This window comes from Puma concolor, chromosome C1 (assembly GCF_028749965.1).
Source record: "Puma concolor isolate L17-30 chromosome C1, mPumCon1.1.hap2, whole genome shotgun sequence".
NCBI classification, from domain to species: domain Eukaryota; kingdom Metazoa; phylum Chordata; class Mammalia; order Carnivora; family Felidae; genus Puma; species Puma concolor.
Window position 1 is genome coordinate 63,510,613 of NC_141674.1, and position 22,692 is coordinate 63,533,304.

General features: G+C 36.9%; 1 protein-coding gene and 1 long non-coding RNA gene across 2 annotated transcripts in view; one reads left to right on the forward strand and one right to left on the reverse strand.

Annotated features, from left to right (window-relative positions):
- Window positions 1-22,692, reverse strand: part of LOC147578105 (uncharacterized) — a 46,541-nt gene that overhangs the window by 13,922 nt on the left and 9,927 nt on the right. The gene's annotated exons all lie outside the window — the stretch shown is intronic.
- The window catches only part of ACADM (acyl-CoA dehydrogenase medium chain), a 34,801-nt gene that overhangs the window by 3,068 nt on the left and 9,041 nt on the right, over window positions 1-22,692 (forward strand). The window contains exons 2-8 of the mRNA XM_025912780.2: window positions 1,830-1,917; window positions 5,405-5,502; window positions 5,623-5,692; window positions 6,983-7,083; window positions 7,706-7,786; window positions 15,638-15,768; window positions 19,294-19,402. Coding sequence (XP_025768565.1) covers window positions 1,830-1,917; window positions 5,405-5,502; window positions 5,623-5,692; window positions 6,983-7,083; window positions 7,706-7,786; window positions 15,638-15,768; window positions 19,294-19,402 — 678 coding nt within the window. The remainder of the gene's footprint in view (window positions 1-1,829; window positions 1,918-5,404; window positions 5,503-5,622; window positions 5,693-6,982; window positions 7,084-7,705; window positions 7,787-15,637; window positions 15,769-19,293; window positions 19,403-22,692) is intronic.

Sequence of the window (22,692 nt, forward strand, 5' to 3'; positions counted from 1 at the left end):
CATAGGCAAAATAGGAATAAAAATAGTGCCTTAATCCTAGGCTAGACTTGGAGATTCAGTGAATTAATTGTGGAATGTGACTGTAAACAACTACAGGTTTCATCTATGATGTTTGAACAGTATGCATTAGAGAAACCATGTTTTACTGCCAAAATAAATTTAATGAAAATTGCAAAGAAAATATGTATTTTTATACTCTGGTTATTCTTTTCAAAATTGTATAAAGTGTTATTATTTTGAAAGGGTATTCATGATATTTGACTATCCATAATGTCACGTTAAATGTAGATGATTCTCTTTGTAAGCTGTGGTCATCTACAAAATAGACAGTTTGTTTTTACAGATTTCGAAAAATCTAAGTTCAGTTCTTTTTTTTTTAAGTTTATTTATTTATTTTGAGAGAGAGAGTCCAAGCAGGGGAGGGACAGAGAGAGAGAGGGAGAGCGAGAATCCCAAGCAGGCTCTGAGGCTGACACTGGAGCTGGACTCCGAGCTCAAACTGAGGAACTATGAGATCATGACCTGAGCTGAAACCAAGAGTTGGATACCTAACCAACTGAGCCACCGAGGCTTTCCACCATTCTTTTTTTTTTTAATTTTGTTTTTAAATGTTTATTCATTTTTGAGAGACAGAGTGCAAGTGGGGGTGGGGCAGAGACAGAGACAGAGACAGAAAGACAGAGACACAGAATCCGAAGCAGGATCCAGGCTCTGTGCTGCACAGAGCCCTACACGGGGCTTGAACTCATGAACCATGAGATCATGACCTGAGCCGAAGTAGGATGCCTCACCCACTGAGACACCCAGGCATACCAGCAGCACCCCTTAGTTCTTAATCTTTTAGTATATTGTTCAGTTTCTCTTTTCTTTGGAATATTAGAATTGCCTATGGATATTTCCATCAAATACTTTGAAGCGTATACTGTGTGATTTTGTTGTCCTCAAACATATACTTGGGAGTTCTAGTATGCTTTCCATTAACTTAAATAAATGCAAATGATACTTTTATGTATATTCAACTATCATGAGTATAATAATGGATTGCAAAGGAATAATACATGTATATCTGATTATACTTTTTTTGATGAAATATGAGTATATTCCAGATATTAAGAAAAGTAGCTTATTAATAGTTTAGAACAGGGTTGGCAAATTTTTTTGTAAAGAGACAATAAATATTTTTGGCTTTGTGGACCATATGGTTTCTGGCAACTATACAACTATGCTGGAAAAGCAGCAATAGACATGGTGTTCCAATAAAATCTTATTTACAAAACTGGTGACTGCCATAGTGTGTCTTAGAATATTCTAAGAATGCTTACAGACAGCAGCAGAAAATAAATAGAACTCGTTTTAGGCTAATTTGTTTTGTTAAATAGTAGAAAATGGAATCCTCCAAGGGACAATTCCCAAAGGCATACCTGCAAGGCTCACCTGGGACAGGGTATCAAAGCTGATAGACTACACCATCCTATTGTTGCTCTCTCCCCAGCTTCTCAATCACAGATGTCCTAGAGCTTGTATGTGAGATTTCCAGAAAAGCGGTCCTAAGTCTGATACTACCCCTATTATTTGTCTTAGAGACACTCCACTTTAATACTATTGATTAGTTTTATTTTCATCATTTAAAAAAAAATCTCTGCAATACATATTCAGACATCTGGTATGTGGCTTATTTAATATACAAATCAAATTATAGTTGAAGGCATTTAAGTAATGACTTATTGAATATAAATCACACAAGTTGCTGTACTCACTTGTAATTGTCAATATTCTTTTATTTGATGTTTAATTCATCCAATTTATTTTAATAAAATTGTCCTTTACAGGTCCTAAAAAGTCTTTCTCGTTCTGACTGGAGATCACAGCATACAAAAGCTGCCGTACAACGTGAACCAGGATTGGGATTTAATTTTGGTATGTTTTGTTCTGTCTTTTGATTTTAAACATAGTTGTTGTATATATGCAGCTCTGTATATGTATTTGTCTGGAATATATGTATTTGTAAACATTTAGTAATGTCTAGTAATGAATAGAGCCAGTGACCATCCACAGATTGTTCAGTCAGTCACACCCATTCTTCCTGATCTCCTTTTCTTTTTCAGCCTAATATCCTACACATAGATCTGCGTTAGCAGGAGACATATATATCTGTGCCCTTTTCCCTAAGTTTATAACCCTAATTAAACAACAAATTTACTGATACAGATAGTCTTCAAGTTAGAAATTTGAATGCAAAAAATATATTTTGAACATTTAGATACACAGTGCTAGCTTCCTGCTAATAAGCCAAAGCCTGTTTTGGCCCTGCTGTATCTGCACTGCAGTTTTGATGCCAATTGATAGGTTTAAAGTCTGGGATCAGGGAGTCATGTGGTATTGGAAGGGAAAGTAGTAAGATTTCTCTTCCCCTTTCCTGTCTAAAATGAAGACCTTAGGCAAAAAAATGGGTGCTATTTTTAGCATCCATTGTCTCCTAAAGTGCTTCTTCCTTCAAAATTATTACCTTTCTTTTAGTTGAAATCCATTAGCTTTGGTTTCTTGATCTCAGAAAATAGGTAAAAGGCAGCTCAGATAACTAACTCCTAACCAGGTACAAATGACAAACTCAAAGCTCTCTAGGGTTATCCGTTTTTGTTTTTTATTTTTTAAGATTTTTAGCTTCTTTATAACGTATTTTAGAATTAAAAATTTCAAGCCATGTGAGGATAGGAGCTTGGGCCACTGGGTTTTCTTTCTTACTCTGTTATTAACATAGGTTAAGTATAAGTGCTATTTAGTTTCAGTTTGTCACATACAGATTCATAGTCAGTAGCAAGACACCAGCAGGAGAAATCTGTGGTGGTATGCTGGGTAACTGGATGAGATAGATATAGTATTTAGGAGGGAGGCTGAGAAACTTAAGAAAAGGAATAGAGGTAACGTCTATGAGCAGTTGTATCCAGTTCTTTATAAAATGGAGATAATGTCTATAACACAGGATTTAAGATTGATATATATGTAAAATCCCTAGTACAGCATGACTGTATTTAAGTAGGTTCTCAATAAATAATACAAACTAGGTCTCTGTCTTCCCTCTCTTTTTATTCACCTGCAACCTTAGTATCTGCTGGCCCCAATGTTAAAAGTAAATTGTGGGGCACCGGGGTGGCTCAGTCAGTTAAGTGTCCAAATCTTGATTTTGGCTCAGGTCAGTGATCTCAAGATGGAGGGATTGAGCCCTGACAGCACACAGCCCACTCCAGATTCTCTGTCTCCCTCTCTCTGTCCCACCCCCATCAAAGTAAATAAACTTAAAAAAAAAAAAATTGTGATGTAGAGAACAGTGACTGAAACTCTTATGTATACTTTTACTGCTAACTCATTGTAAGACTGTGGGGCTATCATTTCCTCATTCTGGGCTTTTGTTTCCTTATCTATAAAATGAAAGATTTGATTTTGAGGCTATTCGATTCAACACCAAAATTCTCATGTCTTTTACATTTTATTTCTCACATCCCTATACAAATGATTATAGTATTGAGCATGTTTGCTCATTCTTATCTCTTTGCTTTTGCTCTTATTTTTCTTGCCCAAAATACCCTCTATCTCTTTTGAATCTTACCTATCCTTTGATGTTGGATGCAATCACATTAAAACCCTGTAACAGTGTGGGACTCTTAATGATTGGGAACAAACTGAGGGTTGTTGGAGGGAGGTGGCTGGGAGATGGGCCAGATGGGTGATGGGTATTAAGGAGGGGACTTGTTTTAATGAGTACTAGGTATTGTATGTAAGTGAATAATCAGTGAATTCTATGCCTGGAAAAAAATTACATAGAAAAAAAAAAAAAAGGGAAAAAAATGCAAATGACTGGCTCCAGTCCTCAGTCCAGCCACCTTATTCACTCCATTAATTTTATAACAACAGAACCTCATATTTTATGTAATTGAATTAGAGTTTTATGTTATTGTTAACTTTTGAGAAACAGTCCCACATTTTACTAGTTGCTTTGTGCTAATTTTATAACCTCAAATTATCTCAGTTTAAAGGAAGAGTAAGGCTGGGGCGCCTGGGTGGCTCAGTCGGTTAAGCATCCGACTTCAGCCAGGTCACGATCTCGTGGTATGTGAGTTCGAGCCCCGCGTCAGGCTCTGTGCTGACTGCTCAGAGCCTGGAGCCTGTTTCAGATTCTGTGTCTCCCTCTCTCTCTGACCCTCCCCCGTTCATGCTCTGTCTCTCTCTGTCTCAAAAATAAATAAACGTTAAAGGAAGAGTAAGGGGCGCCTGGGTGGCGCAGTCAGTTAAGCGTCAGACTTCAGCCAGGTCACGACCTCGCGGTCCGTGAGTTCAAGCTCTGGGCTGATGGCTCAGAGCCTGGAGCCTGTTTCCGATTCTGTGTCTCCCTCTCTCTCTGCCCCTCCCCCGTTCATGCTCTGTCTCTCTCTGTCCCCCAAAAAATAAATAAACGTTGAAAAAAAAAAAATAAATAAATAAATAAAATAAATTAAAAAAAATAAAGGAAGAGTAAAATTTGAAATTATAGTGTTGGGATTCTTACATGATACTTTGTGTTGCATCCACACAACTCCTGAAACAATGCTACGGGCACCAGTGACAGTCACAACAAAGTATATTGCAGTGAGAGGTAAGGCTGAGTGAGTGGGACTGACACTCTTGATCAGAGTGCGGCCTGGAACAGCCAGGATACAGAGTTTTTATAGCCTACCACATCGTCTTATCTTCACCTGGAAACAGAACAAAGAAATAGTTCCCAGATGGGGTTGGAAACAGTTCAGACACGCCCTTGCCACAATCTAATCAAACACTAATCCCAGTTGATTTTCCTTGAACTTTTGTTCCCTTGATTGATGATAGGATAAGGCTGTTACCTCTTAACCTACAGTGTTAAAGCTGTTATTTCTCAAGGCTACAGGTTAGCCCTAACACTACAATTTAACCCTTACATTTTGGAACAAGTTTTGCTGGTTTATGGTCTCACCAAGCATGTCTCATCTCCCTAGACTGATTCTTGAGATCAGAGCATGTCTTACATATTAGTTTCATTTCAGTGTTAGTAAACGTTTGGTAAATCTGCTTAGGAACTAGTAATAAGTAAAAACAAATTTTTTTTTACCCTCACCAATTGGAAGAGAAAAATGAGTTTATGTCTGTTACCCCTTGGTAAAAGCTAGAAATCTTAACCTACCTCCTTTGGTACTTGTGTTGACATAAATTTGTTTATATTATACAATGAAATCTTGCTAGTCTGAAAGTGCATTGTGGTCTTTGTGGTTTATTTGTGGACTTTCTGGTTAATCAAGGATTAAAGACTCCATTATAAATTTTTACATACTAATATCATAGGACTTTTTTCCTCAGCTCATTGTCTTATTTTAATGTTTTCTAAATGACTTTCTTTTAGAGCTCACTGAACAGCAGAAAGAGTTTCAAGCTACTGCTCGTAAATTTGCCAGGGAAGAAGTAATCCCAGTTGCTGCAGAGTATGATAAAACTGGCGAGGTAGTTATGTGCATTTTAAGGAGAAAAAAGGTTTTTTTACATTTTTATAAGATTATACAATTGAACTATCTAGATTTTAATGTAACTTTTTTTTTTCTTTACCTTTCTCTTTCCTTTTAGTACCCTTTGCCCCTAATTAAAAAAGCATGGGAACTTGGTTTAATGAATACACACATTCCAGGGAGTTGTGGTAAGCTTTGTACACATTTTTTTACATTTTATTTATTTATTTTTAACATTTATTTATTAATTTTGAGAGACAGAGAGACAGAGCACAAGTGGGGGAGGGGCAGAGGGAGAGGGGGAGACACAGAATCCCAAGTAGGCTCCAGGCTCTGAGCTGTCAGCACAGAGCCCATTGCGGGGCTCAAACTCACTAACTGCGAGATCATGACCTGAGCTGAAGTCAGATGCTTAACTGACTGAGCCACCCAGGGGCCTCTGTTCTCATTGTTTTTTAAGATTATTTATTTTGTGAGAAAGAGAGAGAGACAGAGGTTACGCGCTCGAGCGAGTTAATGGGGGAAGGGCAGAGAGTGAGAATCCCCAGCAGGCTCCCCACTGTCAGCGTGAGCCTGGTAAGGGGCTTGAATTCATGAACCTTGAGATCATGACCTGAGCCAAAATCAAGAGTCAATGCTTAACCGACTGAGCCACCCAGGAGCCCCACTTTGTTCACATTTTTAATCCTAGAATGTATATGAATAGGAAAAAATTGCAAAACTCTACTTAGTCTTTCAAATATTAGTTGCCATTTATGTAAGTCATTTATGATAAAGGGCTTTTTGCCTTTATCTTTCTCTTTAGACTTCAGTATTTGCCTGCTTTTAGAAACCTTGTACTAATACCTAGAGGCATTTTTCCTTTTTTAAACTGGTTTCAACTATAACTTTATCCCTAAACGTTGGTAATTTCTCTCTAGAGTTGGTCAGTTTGTTGCAATTAATTCTACCTTTGATTTTACATTTTGTTAAGACTTTGTTTTCCTGTGAGGTTGTCACTCCTTCAGGTAAAAGAGCCAAAGTTTTGGCACAGTTGAATCAAGTTTTTACAAAATCCAGTTGAAACAGGAAGACAGGTGCAGATTACAAATAGAAAATTTTTTGAAATATTTAAAACTTATTTTGAATAAATATAATTTGTTACTGTGCTAACCAGAACACTTTTTTAGTTTCTTGTTAATTAAAATAGTTCACCTTTGGGGCTCCTGGATCGCTCAGTCAGTTAAGCATCCAACTTTGGCTCAGGGCATGATCTCATGGTTTGTCAGTTCGAGCCCCTCGCTGGGCTCTGTGCCAACAGCTCAGAGCCTGGAGCCTGTTTCAGATTCTGTGTCTCCCTCTCTCTCTGCCCCTCCCCAGCTTGTGCTCTCTCTGTCAAAAATAAATAAACATTAAAAAAAATTAAAATAGTTCACCTTTATTTCTGATGAGATAATACTACACATTATAATGGGCCTTAAAACATTTTGATACTACAGGAGGTCTTGGACTTGGAATTTTTGATGCTTGTTTAATTACTGAAGAATTGGCTTATGGATGTACAGGGGTTCAGACTTGTATTGAAGCAAATTCTTTGGGGGTAAGTTCCTTAGAAAATTAATTGTATAACTCAGGTGTTAATGAGATAGTAATGCTAGGTTAGGTTAGCTGGTGCAACACAATTTTCTTTAAAATGAACACAAGATTCTGCAGTGAAGGCTAGAATTCTTATTCCCAGAATTGATCATTCTGGCCCAGTTGTCTCCGTACTTGTAGTCCTCCCTGTCCTTGTGGGGAAACTGTACACTTTGGCTGCTGCTTCAGTGGCAGTTTTTAGGTAAGGGCAAGGCCAAAAACCAGCATTCAGGAGAAGTATCAGGATGGCTTATTGCCACTGCTGGCAGTGCTGAATTTAGTGAGCAATTCTTAAGAGACCTGATCATATATACCACATCACTTATCCTAAATTTAATTCTTTGTGCATGTTACTACAGTAGATTTTTACATACTATATTGACAAATCCTATATAACTTTTATGAAAATACTGGACTAACAGATTTATTTCCTCATGGTTTTAACTGTCTTAAAGGAAGAATAAAGGCCAGTTCTTGGATTTACCCCTTGGGAAAAAGTAGTTCTCTGGGTTTGAATTATAGAATCTCTAAATTTACATACCTAATAAAAATATCTTGCTTTTTTCAATGTCACTTTTCTGTGGTAGCAAATGCCTATTATCATTGCTGGAAATGATCAACAACAAAAGAAGTATTTGGGGAGGATGACTGAGGAGCCAATGATGTGTGTGAGTATGTGCGGCTGCTCCTTTTTCCACATTTAAAGAAGGGAACAAGGGTAATATTTCTCCTTTCCAATCAATGTGTATACACTGGGCTAGAACACATTAAGACAGAAGTTAGCAGCATATTTAGATATAATGATGTTTCTGGGATGCCAAGAAAGTGTCATAATAAACCTCTTGCTTATTTTCAAGAGAAAGTTGTCTATTTAGGATGTTTCTGGGGTTCCAGAAAAGTGTCATAATCATCTCCTAGCTCATTTCCAGGAAAGAAATACCTGTTTAATGGAGCACTCTGCAGTTCAAGAACTGAGTGATTGTGTCAAGAAGTTCAGATTGAACGTACGACAATAGATGTTTGAACTAGTAGTCTTTTGAACTAATAAGAAATTAATGGGACTGAAAAGTTAATCATTTTATTTGTTGAATGATTGAATGACTTGAGAATATTTATAGATTTTATTTCATTCTCTGGGCACTACTCAACAAATTTTTAAATTGGATCAAAAAAAGATATTTATAGGGGCTCCTGGCTGTTTCAGTTGGTAGAGCATGTGACTCTTGATCTCAGGGTCGAGAGTTCAAGCCCTGCGTTGGGCATGGAGTCTATTTAAAACAAAAAAAAAAAAGATATTTATACATATATATACACACACACAGAAGATCTAGTTTGAAAGTTTTTACATAAGGAATTTGACTTCTTTTGTTTATCAGTTGAATATATTTTCAATCTACAGTGTGATTGTGATCCCAAAATAGAGTAAATGGTTACTAGTTTTGAGGTAAATGGTAAAAATTGGTCTGAAAGAGTAGAAAGTAACATTTAAAAAATCAATGTTTTTAATTTTAGGTACCTGAATTTTAGGCAAACTGCTTAATAAAAACATTTATATAAATCTCTTAATTGGTAACTTTTCAACAAATGAGGGTTTAGGAGACTAATTCTCAGTATTGTCTAAGAATTAGGTGAAAATTTAGATTGTATCCTGTAGCATATATAATACTAGAAATAGGGTAAAAAATTATAGCATAGAGATGCCTAGGAGAACCTACCCGAATGTACTGATAAGAATATTTGTAATTATTTTATTACTTATAAATTGGTATTTCTAAGATAAAAGTTTTTAAAAATAGTTCAAATATTTTAAACATTTTTTTGGCTATTTTGTTATGGATACCTTCAGTTTATGTAAAAATTATTCTAACTTCTGAATTAATAAAGGTTTACTATACATTTTCCCCGTTTTAGTGCATAATAGCAGTAAATGTACTCAAAATATGAAGTCAAGGGTGAAAATGAAAACAGTCAGTAGACATACTATGTCTTGATCCACAATTTACACAGTTATTTAGCTCCCAATAAATATTTATAAAATTATACTACATCTAATGTGTTTTCTTTAAATTTCTTAAAAAATATTTTTAACTTTTTTGATTATAAAACTATGGTCCCTCAGATAAGAAGTTAAGTGGTCTTGGGGCGCCTGGGTGGCTCAGTCGGTTGAGCGTCCGACTTCAGCTCAGGTCATGATCTCGCAGCTCGTGAGTTCAAGCCCCACGTCAGGCTCTGTGCTGACAGCTCAGACCCTGGAGCCTGCTTCAGATTCTGTGTCCCCCTCTCTCTCCGCCCCACCCCTGCTTGTGCTCTGTCTCTGTCTTTCAAAAATGAATAAACATTAAAAAAAAAAAAAAAAGTTAAGTGGTCTTCCTCTCATTATATTTGCTGTCAGATATTGTGTGTGTGTGTCCTTGGGTGGGCACAAACCATGCTGTCAGATATTTTAATACATATAAATGTATTTTTAATAGTTAGAGTCATATTATATATGCAGTTTTATATCCTGTTTAACATGAGCATTTTCTTACATAATTTTTTAAATACTGCAGTGTTTTGAAAAATAAAAAATAAATTTTATTATATTTATTACTGTATACTATGTCACCTAATGGATGTACTGTAGTATAAATTATTTCACTATTCCCTATTTTTGGATATTTAAATTCCTTAGGTTTTGGCTTTTAAAAATAATGTCATGGTAAACATCAATACAGAAGAAGTTAATACAAGGTTTTGGATTTAACTTTGCAGTACAGATACACTGTCATTGCATATTCATAAAACTTAATCTCTTGCTTGGTGCAGTCAGATATACTCTGGATATACATCCTCAGATATACTGAGGAAGCAAGTACGGAGATAATTAAGGGCACTATAATTATTTTTCAATACCATATGGTATAAGAAAACTTTCAAAAATGAAAAGTAATTCTGTTATTGCATAGATATTATTATGTAAACTATTAAAATAATAAATTAGAAACAGTATTTCTATTTTTAAGTTTTGGGGGGGGATTTTAAGTAATCTTTATTACACCCAATGTGGGGCTCAAACCTACAACTCCCAGATCAAGGGTTGTATGCTCTACTGACTGAGCCAGCCAGGTGCCCCACAGAAACCATATTTCTTTTTTCAAGAATGGAGTAAGTATTTTATTAACGTTTATTTATTTTTGAGACAGAGAGAGAGCATGAACGGGGGAGGGTCAGAGAGAGGGAGACACAGAATCTGAAACAGGCTCCAGGCTCTGAGCAGTCAGCACAGAGCCTGACATGGGGCTTGAACTCACGGACCGCGAGATCATGACCTGAGGCGAAGTCGGACGCTCAACTGACCGAGCCACCCAGACGCCCCTGGAGTAAGTATTTTAAATGTATACATGAAATATATGCAGTGTCAGACAGTTAGGAACAAGTATTTTTTTTTTTTTTAATGTTTATTTATTTTTTGAGAGAGACAGAGCAGGAGCAGGGGAGGGGCACAGAGAGGGGGAGACAGAATCCGAAACACTCCAGGCTCAGAGCTGTCAGCACAGAGTCTGATGCGGGGCTCGAACTCACAAACCGTGAGATCATGACCTGAGCCAAAGTGGGACGCCCAGCCGACTGAGCCACCCAGGTGCCCCCAGTTAGGAACAAGTATTAAACTGTTAGAGTAAGCTTGTTATGGGCAGGACTTTAAGTAAAGTTACTTTTCCAAGCATGGTCTTAGAACCTAGCAGTCTGTAAAAAGCTTGGTAATGGTGCAGAAAACTACTGCCATAAAATAATGCATTTCCAGTGGAGCTTAGAAGTAGCTGGAATGCAACTGAAACAACACTGAATCTTGCTTCAAGTCTTGACTCAGCCATATAATAGCAATGCGATCTCATTTGGTCATTTAACCTCATTGTCTCTTCTGAAAATAGGGAGTATAGTATTTAAAAGGGATATACTAAAGATAAAATACTTGTTTTTCTAAATAGTGTTCCTTTTGCAAAAATATATTAGAGAAGTTTCCATCGTACCTAATGACCAGAGGAAACTTCATTTCTCTTTAACCGCTATTCATTCATCCACTAATTTACTCAGTATGTGAATTGCCTGCTCTATGCCAGACTTCAGCTTATAGGCATTTCACACCTCAAAGTTATACTTTTAACTAGTATTTTTTTTTGGCAAGATGGAAGCAGAGATCTAATTTTACAGTCCTCCATTAGTAATTATTTGAACCTCAAAGCATGTGGTATAGTATTTTTTTTTTTCTGGTTTTATCTTTATTTTCACCTCACTGCAATTTTTTAAAAAAACATGTATTATATAAACTACCTGAAATCACTCTAGAGTATAAGGCAAAAAATTTTTTTTAATAGAAAATAAATGTAGAACTTCTTTGTAAACTATATACATATATGTGTATATATATGTATATATATGTGTGTGTATATGTATGTATATATATATATATATATATATATATATATATGTAAGGTGGTGGTATCATCACTAATAGGTTACACTGTTGTACTCATTCATTCAAATGTCTTAATACTGTGCACCAGGGAATAAAAGTGAATAAATTTCGATCCTGGTCACAAGAAGTTAACAATCTGATAGACTCTCAGATCCTCATACACAATGTATTAACTTACTATGCATAGAATTATGCAAATAAGTAAATAAATTATGCATAAAAATTACTGATTTACTTGCTTTTTCTGGTTTGAATGGCAGCATTTACATATTATAAGTCAAACTAGTTACAATAGTGAGGATGACAAATGCCAGAGACATACTTATTAATAGGCATTAGGGATGCCAAATAGTGTACCTTTCCTACCCTCAGGAAGCGCTGATACAGCACAAAGGAGAAACACATGAATGACAATACTATATATAATACTGTGTAGTGTGATAAAGAAGAAAACAAGTTGCAGTTGAAATAAAAAAGAAGACTTCTGAAAGAGCATTATAAAATTAATTTTAATTACTAGGAAGCAATCCAATAAGACAACCGTGAAGAATTATCTGTAACAAGCCATTTTGTATAGAAACACACAGATCCGTATACTTCATAAGCTCTAAAAACTTTGCCTTATTATAGAGAAATGTCTAATAAGAATATTTCAGGGGAAAAAATTCCCACTGGTGGTTAAAATAAAATTTTGGTACTTTACAGAATTATCTTTTCCTGGACAGCTCATTGATACGGTATTTTTTCTTGTTGTTATAATGCTGAAAACATCTTTAAATCTGTAGGTAAGAGATCAGTCTAGTTAACTCCTATGACACCTGAATCCCCTCTATAGCAACCCTGTCAAAAGGCCATCTTGCTCATGTTTTCAGTTTTCATGCTTGCAAGTTGAGCCTGCTAAAGTAGTTCCATTCAGGAACATTTCTGATAATTGGAAAGTGCTTCTAGATTATGTGGTCCTGAGGAAAAAGATTCTGTCATTTTTTTCATAATTTTGCCACTTCACAGTATAATAGATATTCAGTAAAAGTTCAAATGATTTCACTGTAGTTCTGTCAATTCAAATTCTCTCCCTTGGCTGTATAGCCCTTGAGATATTTGAATATAGTTATCATGTAAATCTTTTCTAAGCTAATTATCACCAATTTTTTTTTAATTTTTATTTTTACAATAAAGTCCCATCATTAGTAACCACACTCTGAAATACAGAGTAAATACAATACTCTAGCATGAACTGATGAGTACAAGGTTGGAGGGTTCCATCACTCTTTTTTTTTTTATGTTTATTTTCGAGAGAGAGACACAGCACAAGTGGGGGAGAGGCAGAGAGAGAGACACAGAATCTGAAGCAGGCCTCCAGGCTCTGAGCTGTCAGCACAGAACCTGACATGGGGTTTGAACTCATAAACCATGAAATTGTGACCTGAGTCCAAGTTGGATGCTCAACCGACTAAGCCCACCCAGGTGTTTCTCTATCACTCTTATTTTAGGTATTTTATTATTTTATTTTATTTTATGTATATTATTTAGATACTGTTGTAAACATAGCTTATAGCATTAGCACTGTTGACTTATTTTTTTTTTAAGTTTATTTATTTTGAGAGAGAGAGAGCATGAGTGGGGGAGAGGCAGAGAGAGGATGGGAGGGAGAGGATCCCAAGTAGGCTCTGCACTGTCCGCGCAGAGCTGAATGTGGGGCTAGAATTCACGAACCTTGAGATTATGACCTGAGCCACAACCAAGTTTAAGAGTTAGACACTTAACTGACTAAGCCACCCAGGCACCCCTAGCACTGTTGACTTACATAAATTTTACTCTTGACTTAAATTATGAAGTTCGTTTCCTCATCTGGCATTAAGTTGTGGTATATTCGTTGGGTAGTCTATTAACTCTAATTTCAGCCCTGGCTTCTCCCTTGAGCTTTACTCTTCTATATGTACTTGCCTTTAGACTTTTTTTTCTTGTCTAGACTTAAATAGCTTAAACTAAATATGTCCCAAACCAAATTGTCTTCTCTCCACTCCTTAGAACTACTTCCTTTCTAGGTTATCCCTATTGGAAGTTGCCTAAACTAAAAAATTTGGTGATCATAACATCCTCTTTAGCTCCTGTCGTAGACTGTGGGTCTGGAGTTCTCTCTTGTCCAGCAAGAGAGCGGACACAAGATTAGAATGCAAGAGAGGCTAATACCTGAGAGGAGATAAGAGCCCTGAGGGTCCTTGCTCCGTTTTTATTAGGATCAGAAGGCTTACAAGCATGATGGATGTGCACACAGAGACAATGAAACCGTGAACATTAACTCATGGGTGTGGGGGAAGGGGGGGTTTAAGATATTCAGTATTAGGGGTTTGAGTCAATACAAAACAAAATCCTGGCACTGGGTGGAAGGTTGTTAACAGACGTGAGGCACCACCTCTGTTTACCTAAACTGGCCTAGGGGACAAGAAAGAGCATGCTACCTCAGGGTCAACAAGGCACCTTTCTTTTGCTAACTAGGCTCTGCTCTGGGCAACTTCACCCTGCTGTAGTCTAAAGTCCAGTTTACCTGTTTACCTATTTTGGTTCTTCCTTTTTGTGAAAGCAGCTTTCTGCTATTGTAGAAAGTTGAGGGGTGCTAACGCCCTGAATACCTAATCTTGTTTACCTCATCTTGGATGTTTTCATCCTGAGATTTCCTATTCCTATGCTTTTGTCCTATACTGGGGGCCTTTGCCCTGTTTACCTAATCTTGGATGCATTCATGCTATCGTTTTCTATTTCTTTATGCCTTGTTAACCTATCTGTGCAAGCTCAGAGAATTCCTAAGCTTATTCCCCACAAGCTCCCCAACATCCTATTTAGTCATCATGTCCTGTAGATTTCACACCACAGTTCTCTCCATTTTTTCTTGTTTCTTAGTTAAAGCTTTATTTCTTGCTTGTACTATTGCAAAGCCTTCTAATTTGTGTCTCTGACTCCAGTCTTATGTGGGTACTTCTGCTATTTACTAGCTTTGTGAACTTGGGCAAATTAGTCTCACTATGCCTCAGTTTCCTTATTCGTAAAATGTAGATACCTGGTACCTATGCCATATGATTTGTTATTCCCCCTTAAATCCACCCTTGATAGTAGTGGGGTATTTTTTGTTTTTTTAAGTAGGCTCCACACCTAACATGGAGCTTGAATTCATGACCCCAAGATCAAGAGTTGCATGTTCTACTGACCAAGCCAGCCAGACACTCCAACATTGGGGTTTTTCTGTTTTTTGGGGTTGTTTTTTTTTTTTTTTTGGTTTTTGGGGGTTTTTTTAGTAGGTTCCAGGCCCAACATGAGGCTTGAACTCACGACCCTGAGATCAACTGTTTCACACTTCACATTCTAGTACTGAACTGTAGTAGTTTCTTCTGTACAACTGCTATTTTATTGCTTGCCTCACTTACTCATCCTTAAAACTTATCTTTTCAGGGGCACCTGGTTTGCTCAGTTGGTTAAGTGTCTAACTCTTGATTTCGGCTCAGGTCATAATCTCAGTTCTTGGGTTCAAGCCCCACATCAGGCTCTGCATTTGTGGAGCCTGCTTGGGATTCTCTCTCCCTGTCTCTGCCCCACCCCCACTTGTTCGTTCTCTCTCTCTCTCTCTGTCTCTCTCTCAATAATAAACTTTAAAAAAATAAATAAATGTTTTTACATTTCAGCAGTTTATTTGATTCTCTAAGAACATATTATTTTTAGGTATTTAAAAATATTTAACACTGTGGCTTGAAAAATAAAATGCACTCCTGGTTTTAAACATTCACAGTCCAGGGCACCTGGGTGGCGCAGTCGGTTAAGCGTCCGACTTCAGCCAGGTCATGATCTCGCGGTCCGTGAGTTCGAGCCCCGCGTCAGGCTCTGGGCTGATGGCTCAGAGCCTGGAGCCAGTTTCCGATTCTGTGTCTCCCTCTCTCTCTGCCCCTCCCCCGTTCATGCTCTGTCTCTCTCTGTCCCAAAAATAAATAAACGTTGAAAAAAAAAAATTAAAAAAAAAAAATAAACATTCACAGTCTAATAATATTTAATTTTTTTCTGTTGTTTCCATACATTTAAGGCCTACTGTGTAACAGAACCTGGAGCTGGCTCCGATGTTGCTAGTATAAAGACCAAAGCAGAAAAAAAAGGAGATGAATATATTATTAATGGTCAGAAGATGTGGATAACCAATGGAGGAAAAGCTAATTGGTGTGTAGTTTAAACATCTCTGTATATTGCTTGTTAATTACTTTATATTCAAAATCTTCCCTCCCTCCTTTCATTTATTATTAAAACACCACAATTAAGGTAAGTTGTATTCATGGAACTAGAATGTCCGCAAAAATTATAAATAGTTCAATATATAATATTTATTTTTTAGAGAGAAGGAGAGTGTGAGCAGGGGAGGGGCAGAGAGAGAGGGAGACACAGAATCTGAGGCAGGCTGCAGGCTGCAGGCTCCAGGCTTAGCACAGAGCCTAACGCAGGGCTCTAACCCACGAAACGTGAGATCATGACCTGAGCTGAAGTCAGATGTTTAACCGACTGAGCCACCCAGGCACCCCTAGTTCAATCTTTTTAAAAACTATTTTTAAGCCTTGAATTATTTCTTCAAACTAACTCTTCAGAAGTTTAATTTGTAAAAGCAAATAGAACAAAAACACCTGCTCTGGTTGAATGTGGTTAGGAAAGCCAGATCTCTGTCTACTTGGCTCTGTCCTTCTCCACATCTGTACCCTATACCAGTACCTCCTTGAAAATGTTTTCCTAAGACTGAGGAAAAAGGAAAACCATTGGTAGGGTACATTTCCCTGGTTCTGAACAATAAGCAAAGGCAATCTTAAAACTCAGATTATCTTTTAGAGGAGACAAAGTATTACTGTAGTGAAATCTAAAGGTCCAAATGTATAGGTCCAAAAATAATGACATGAAGTTCAACAAAGGATCATAAAATCACTTGTATAAATATAAAATGTTGAAGAACATATCTATACCATTACTTTTAGAAAAAAAAGAAAGTAAAGTGGATAACTGTAGTTTTAGTAGAAATCAACAGTGTGATGTATCTGCCTTTAAGAAGCTAACCTAGGGGTGCCTGGGTGGCTCAGTCAGTTAAGCCTCCAATTTCAGCTCAGGTCATGATCTTATGGTTTGGGAGTTTCAGCCCAACATCAGGCTCTCTGCTGTCAGTGCAGAGCCCACTTCGGATCCTCTGTCTCCCTCTCTCTCTGCCCCTTCCCCCTTTGCACTCCCTCTTTCTCTCTCTCAAAAGTAAGTAAACAATTTTTTTAAAAAAGAAGCTAATGTAACTTCTTGCTGAAATGATAGAAGTATAGCTAGCACAAATGAGGAAAAAAATGGTAACAATTCTGTATGATACATTTTAAGAGCTATATTGACAAAATGAAATAAATTCAGAAGCAACTAAGTATCCTCCATTGGGAGGCCTGTAGAAAATATGTGCTGTGAAGAGTGAAGGAATTAAGTTTGATTATTTAGAAAATTTTTGAGAGTTTTGAAATAATGTCACACAGAAAGAAGAGCAGGCTTGTGCATTTGCTTTAGGAAGCCTGTTTAGAATTAATGGGTAAAGGTTAGAAAAATGAAGACTATAGCTCGACATAAGGACAAGCTTTCCAACAACATTGCCATCCAATGTGTGTTAGGTTGTCATGGAAAATAATGTATTTACCCATCACTACAAATATGCAAGAATGTAGACAGAGACTTCCCTAGAACAAGGACTCTGTGGTGATTGGAATAATGAACCAAAAGGGCTATCTTTCCTTGTCTGCAAAAATTCTTATTCAATATATATGTGTGCTGGGGGCTCCTGAATGGCTCAGTTGGTTAAGTGTCTGACTCTTGATTTCAGCTCAGGTCATGACCTCACAGTTCATGAGATCAAGCCCTGCACTGGGCTCTGGGCTGACAGCACAGAGCCTGCTTGGGATTCTCTGTCTCCCTCTCTCTCTGCCCCTCCCCCATTCATTTGTGCACTCTTACACTCTCTCTCCCTCAAAGTAAATACATAAACATTAAGAATATATGTGTGCACATGCGTGTGCGTGCTCTGCAGTGCAGTTTTCTGGCAAGTAAACGTTTTTCCTGGAGATGAGCCTACTGGGAAGTTATTTAATTTAAACATAACCCCTCTATGACTGTCCAGTACTAAGGAATGCTAGATCATTATTTTAAAGTCCTCATAACATCCAAAAGTAATAAAAAAGTGAAGAAACCATTCAAATTTAACAAATTGAGAGAAATTTAACAGTGCAATTAGAAGTTTTCATAATTTTGAGGCTGCTGGGTGGCTCAGTTGGTTAAGCATCTGACTTAGGCTCAGGTCATGATCTCGCGGTTCGTGGGTTCGAGCTCCACATCAGACTGTGTGCTGACAGCTCTGAGGCTGGAGCTTGCTTCAGATTCTGTGTCTCCCTCTCTCCCCCTCCCCAACTCACGCTCTGCCTCTCTCAAAAATAAAACATTTCAAAAAGTTTTTTAAAGTTTTCATAATTTTAAGAACTCATTAAGTACAACTCGTAGTAAAACAAATTAGGTAATATGTGAAACTATAAAACAGTTTCTCTTTTTTACTATTAAGTGAAATTGTAGAGTGAATAATTTATTAATGTTAAGCATAGAAAATAAATTTGGTATTTAAGGAATTCTTTAAAAATTCTCCTATATCAGGCTTTTTAGAACATGGGTTACATGGATATTTGGATGTTTTAGTTTTCATACTTCATGTTCCATTTTAAAATCTTTCCGGGAAAAATTCTTCTGGAGGGAAAATCTAGCAAATATTCATAACAACTCAGTATAACAAAAACACTGATTTTGCTGCAAAAAAGAGGATAGTAGATAAAATGTAGGGGTCATCATCTCATATTATTCCTTTCACAGGCAGCCCTATTTATTGTTCTTTTCCAGATAGCTTGTCCTTTAAATAATGAAACTAGTTTTGGGAAAGAAAAAGTACCATTTCCATCACAGCACATACTTATTTTTTAGATTACATAATCTAAAAGGAATACAAGGAATTTTTACTTATAACTCATACTTCTAAATAAAGTTAAATACCATATTATTTAAGTAGACCTGGGTTGGGGCACCTGGGTGGCTCAGTCAGTTAAGCGTCTGACTTAGGCTCAGGTCATGGTCTCACAGTTTGTAAGTTCGAGCTCAGCGTCAGGCTCTGTGCGGACAGCTGGGAGCCTGGAGCCTGCTTCAGATTCTGTGTCTCCCTCTCTCTCCGCCCCTCCCCCTCTCATGCTCTATCATCCCCCTCTCATGCTTTATCAAAAATAAACAAACATTAAAAAAAAAAAAAAAAAAGTAGACCTGGGTTAAAATACTAGCTCTGTCACATCATGAATATCTGACTCAAGCAAGCTTCTAAATTTTTTTTAATGTTTTTATTTATTTTTGAGAGAGGGAGTGCACGAGTGGGAGCTGAGAGACAGAGGATCGAAAGTGGGCTCTTGTGCTGACAGCAGCGAGTCTGATGTGGGGCTCGAATTCAACAAACTGAGATCATGATGGGAGCCAAGTCAGACACTCAACTGACTGAGCCACCCAGGTTCCCCTACACCTCTCTGATTCTTTATTTCATCATCTGTAAAACAAGGGAATAATAATTGGGGTTTTGGGGGGAATTAAATGAGACAGCCATCAGTGTGTGTTATCTGTTGAGGTCATTATCATTGTATTTATATCATGTATATATATTAGGTATTTCTTATTGGCTCGTTCTGATCCGGATCCTAAGACTCCTGCTGGTAAAGCCTTTACTGGATTTATTGTGGAAGCAGATACCCCAGGAGTGCAGATTGGAAGAAAGGTAAAGTGTATATTTATCAGTGATTAAGGTTTCAAATACTATTTTAGGTATACATTTCAAAATTACTATTTCAGTTTCCTTTATTGAAACCATTTTTTTTGTAGTAAATTGCAAAAAAATAAAGCTGGTTTTTAAGTTTTTATTTTAATTCCAGTTAACATACAGTGTTATATTAGTTTCAGGTGTACAATTTAGTGATTCAGCACTTCCATACATCACTCTGTGTTCATCACAAGTGCACTCCTCAGGGGCGCCTGGGTGGCTCAGTCGGTTAAGCGGCCGACTTCGGTTCAGGTCATGATCTCGCGGTCCGTGAGTTTGAGCCCCGCGTCGGGCTCTGTGCTGACAGCTCAGAGCCTGAGCCTGTTTCAGATTCTGTGTCTGCCTCTCTCTGACCCTCCCCCGTTCATGCTCTGTCTCTCTCTGTCTCAAAAATAAATAAACGTTAAAAAAAAAAAAATTTAAAACAAACAAGTGCACTCCTTAATCCCCATCACCTATTTAACCCATCCCTAAACATAAAACTGTTTTGGTGTTATCAGGTGAAATAGTCTATATATTGCTGAAGATTTTAAGTTGATGATAATCCTTTTGATTCATTATTTGAAAAAGTGGCCATTCATGGTGCCAGTCTATAGAGAATGCTAACAACAGCTGTGAGGGTTAATGAAGCAGAAATCAAACTGTCATTTATATGGCCTGCCCAATAATAGAGTTTTAGACATTTCCAAAGACGTTCCCACCCTTTTCCTTCCTCACAGCAGCCTTTTAGGTTAGGATAACTGGGATTATGCCCCTTTTTGATTAAAACAATACCTACGGTCATAAGAGAAAAATCTGTGCCTTGAGGAAAGTGTGGAAATGGTAAAGAGCCTTGAATGTGGGAAGGCAAGGAAAATTTTATTTAAATAAGAAAAGGTAATTTAATGTATTTGAAAATGACTATAACTTGAGTGTGTGGAGATAATTTAGCAGTAGCATTTAAAGTAGACTAAAGAAAAGAGTTTAAAATTTAACAAATCAAAGTAGGAAAGAAATGAAGTCATTAAAGTAGTCCTAGTGAGAGCTAAGTAAATATGATTAAGATTTAACTCTGAGAACAGAAAGAGAAGACTCAATTTTACAATTGTAAAACTCTGCTTTGCAAAATGAATTTGTAAAAAAGAAAACCTATTAATGACCAAATACTGTCTATATTGAAGGCAAAGGAGAAATTATGGAGGTTTATTAAGAGTTCCTAAAGGTTACATGAATATATATTCTTCATGGGGAATGGTACATATTACCCAGTGAGATATTAGACTAAGGGTGGCGTAACCTGAACTGGAAAGGCTAATCTGAATTGACCAACTTATGCAAACTTCTGAACCAGTCATGTGTATTCATATAATGCACGTTTTATTAAAAGCCATCAGAATCTCTCTGTTGTACCCACGCCTCTTGAAAATGGAAACATTTGGGGAAAAAAAAAATGGAAACATGGTAGAATATATGAGGGGTAACTTTTCTTTTAGGTCGTAGAATATTAAAGGTGGAAGATGTACATGATATTTCAGTCTGTTTATTGAATATTGAAACGGAGATCCAAGTAAATGATTTACTTAGTGTAACACACTCAGAGGTGGAGTTGAGATCACTACTGAGGTGTCCGAGGAACTTGCCCAATGTGGTTGCTGACACTATTTTTCTCTATTTTAAGAGTAGATATTATAGACTGCACTTTATAAATAAAACTATAGTGAGGTTGTTGTATATAACAAAGTATAAGAATGGATGTGCTTCTTCCAAGCAAATTTTTTTTTTAATGTTTATTTATTTTTGAGAGAGAGAGAATGAGCAGGCAAGGGGCAGAAAGAGAAGGAGACACAGAATCTAAAGCAGGCTTTAAGCTCTGAGCTATCAGCACAGCCTGACATATGGATCGAACTCATGAATGGCGAGATCATGACCTGAGCCAAAGTCGGACACTTAACCCACTGAGCCACCCAGGCGCTATTTATGTTTTATTCATGTTTCTTTTTTAGGGATGGTTGCTAGAAAACTTAGGGCCAATTTTTTTTTTTTTAATGTTTATTTATTTTTGAGACAGAGACAGAGCATGAACGGGGGAGGGTCAGAGAGAGAGGGAGACACAGAATCTGAAACAGGCTCCAGGCTCCGAGCTGTCAGAGCCCGACGCAGGGCTCAAACTCATGGACCATGAGATCATGACATAAGCCAAAGTCGGGCGCTTAACCAACTGAGCCACCCAGGCACCCCACCACTTAGGGCCAAATTTATGGCCATCTCTAGAAAGTGTGAAGGACCAAATAGCTTATACTTTTTTCAGTAGTAAACTCACTTTCCATTGTATTATGTTGTTTCTAGTCTCATTAATTTTTTCTCAGTTTTCCCACTTAAAAAAAAATCTCTAATTCAATAAATACTTATTACTGAGTTAATACTTAGCACTATTGTGGTGTTGGGGATACTGTATGGATCAAAACAGACAAAAATCCCTGCCCTTGGGGAGCTTACTTTCTAATGAGAGAGATAGATAATTATATTGTATAAACTTAAACTCCTTAAATCTTTTTTTTTTGAAATATATGGGCATTTTACAAATTTGTGAAATTTGATACTTAAAAATTTTTTTTGTTTTAGAAATTATCTGGCTTGAGATGAGTCCAGCAAGCATTTTGGTTTTAAATGCTCTAGTGTTTGGAGTGAGTCTGGGAAACAGGATAAACTGTTTTCATAAACAGTGTTTTCTCATTATATTAAGTAAGGGTCTAAGGCACTAGAGTTTATTGACTTATAAAGACAAAAAAAGAAAGATGTTGGTTTCTTTCTTGGTAAAACTGTATATTATTGTTACTATTTCTTCAAGCCTAGAAGCGGATGATTAATATTAAAGCAAGCAAGCAAAAGAGCTCGTTTACAGCTATGTATTCCCATTTCCCCTGCTTCTATTACTGCTTATTAAAAATTAGATTAAAATGTTTTTTCCTTAAGGAGAAGAGTCACAATATCTGCAACTCCCTCTCAGCTATTCAGCAAATAATGCTAATAGTTACACACACAAAACACAGAAACAAAGCAAATGTGACAAAATGTTAATAATGGGTGAATTGAGATAAAGGGTACATAGGTATTTGTTATACTACTCCCATAGGCCTTCTGTTGGTTTGAAATTTTTTGAAGTAAAAAATTGAGGGAATATATATAGCTACTTTGGTAGTTTCTTATAAAGTTAAATATTCATTTACCACATACCCAGCACTCTTAGGTATTTATCCAAGAGTGAAAAC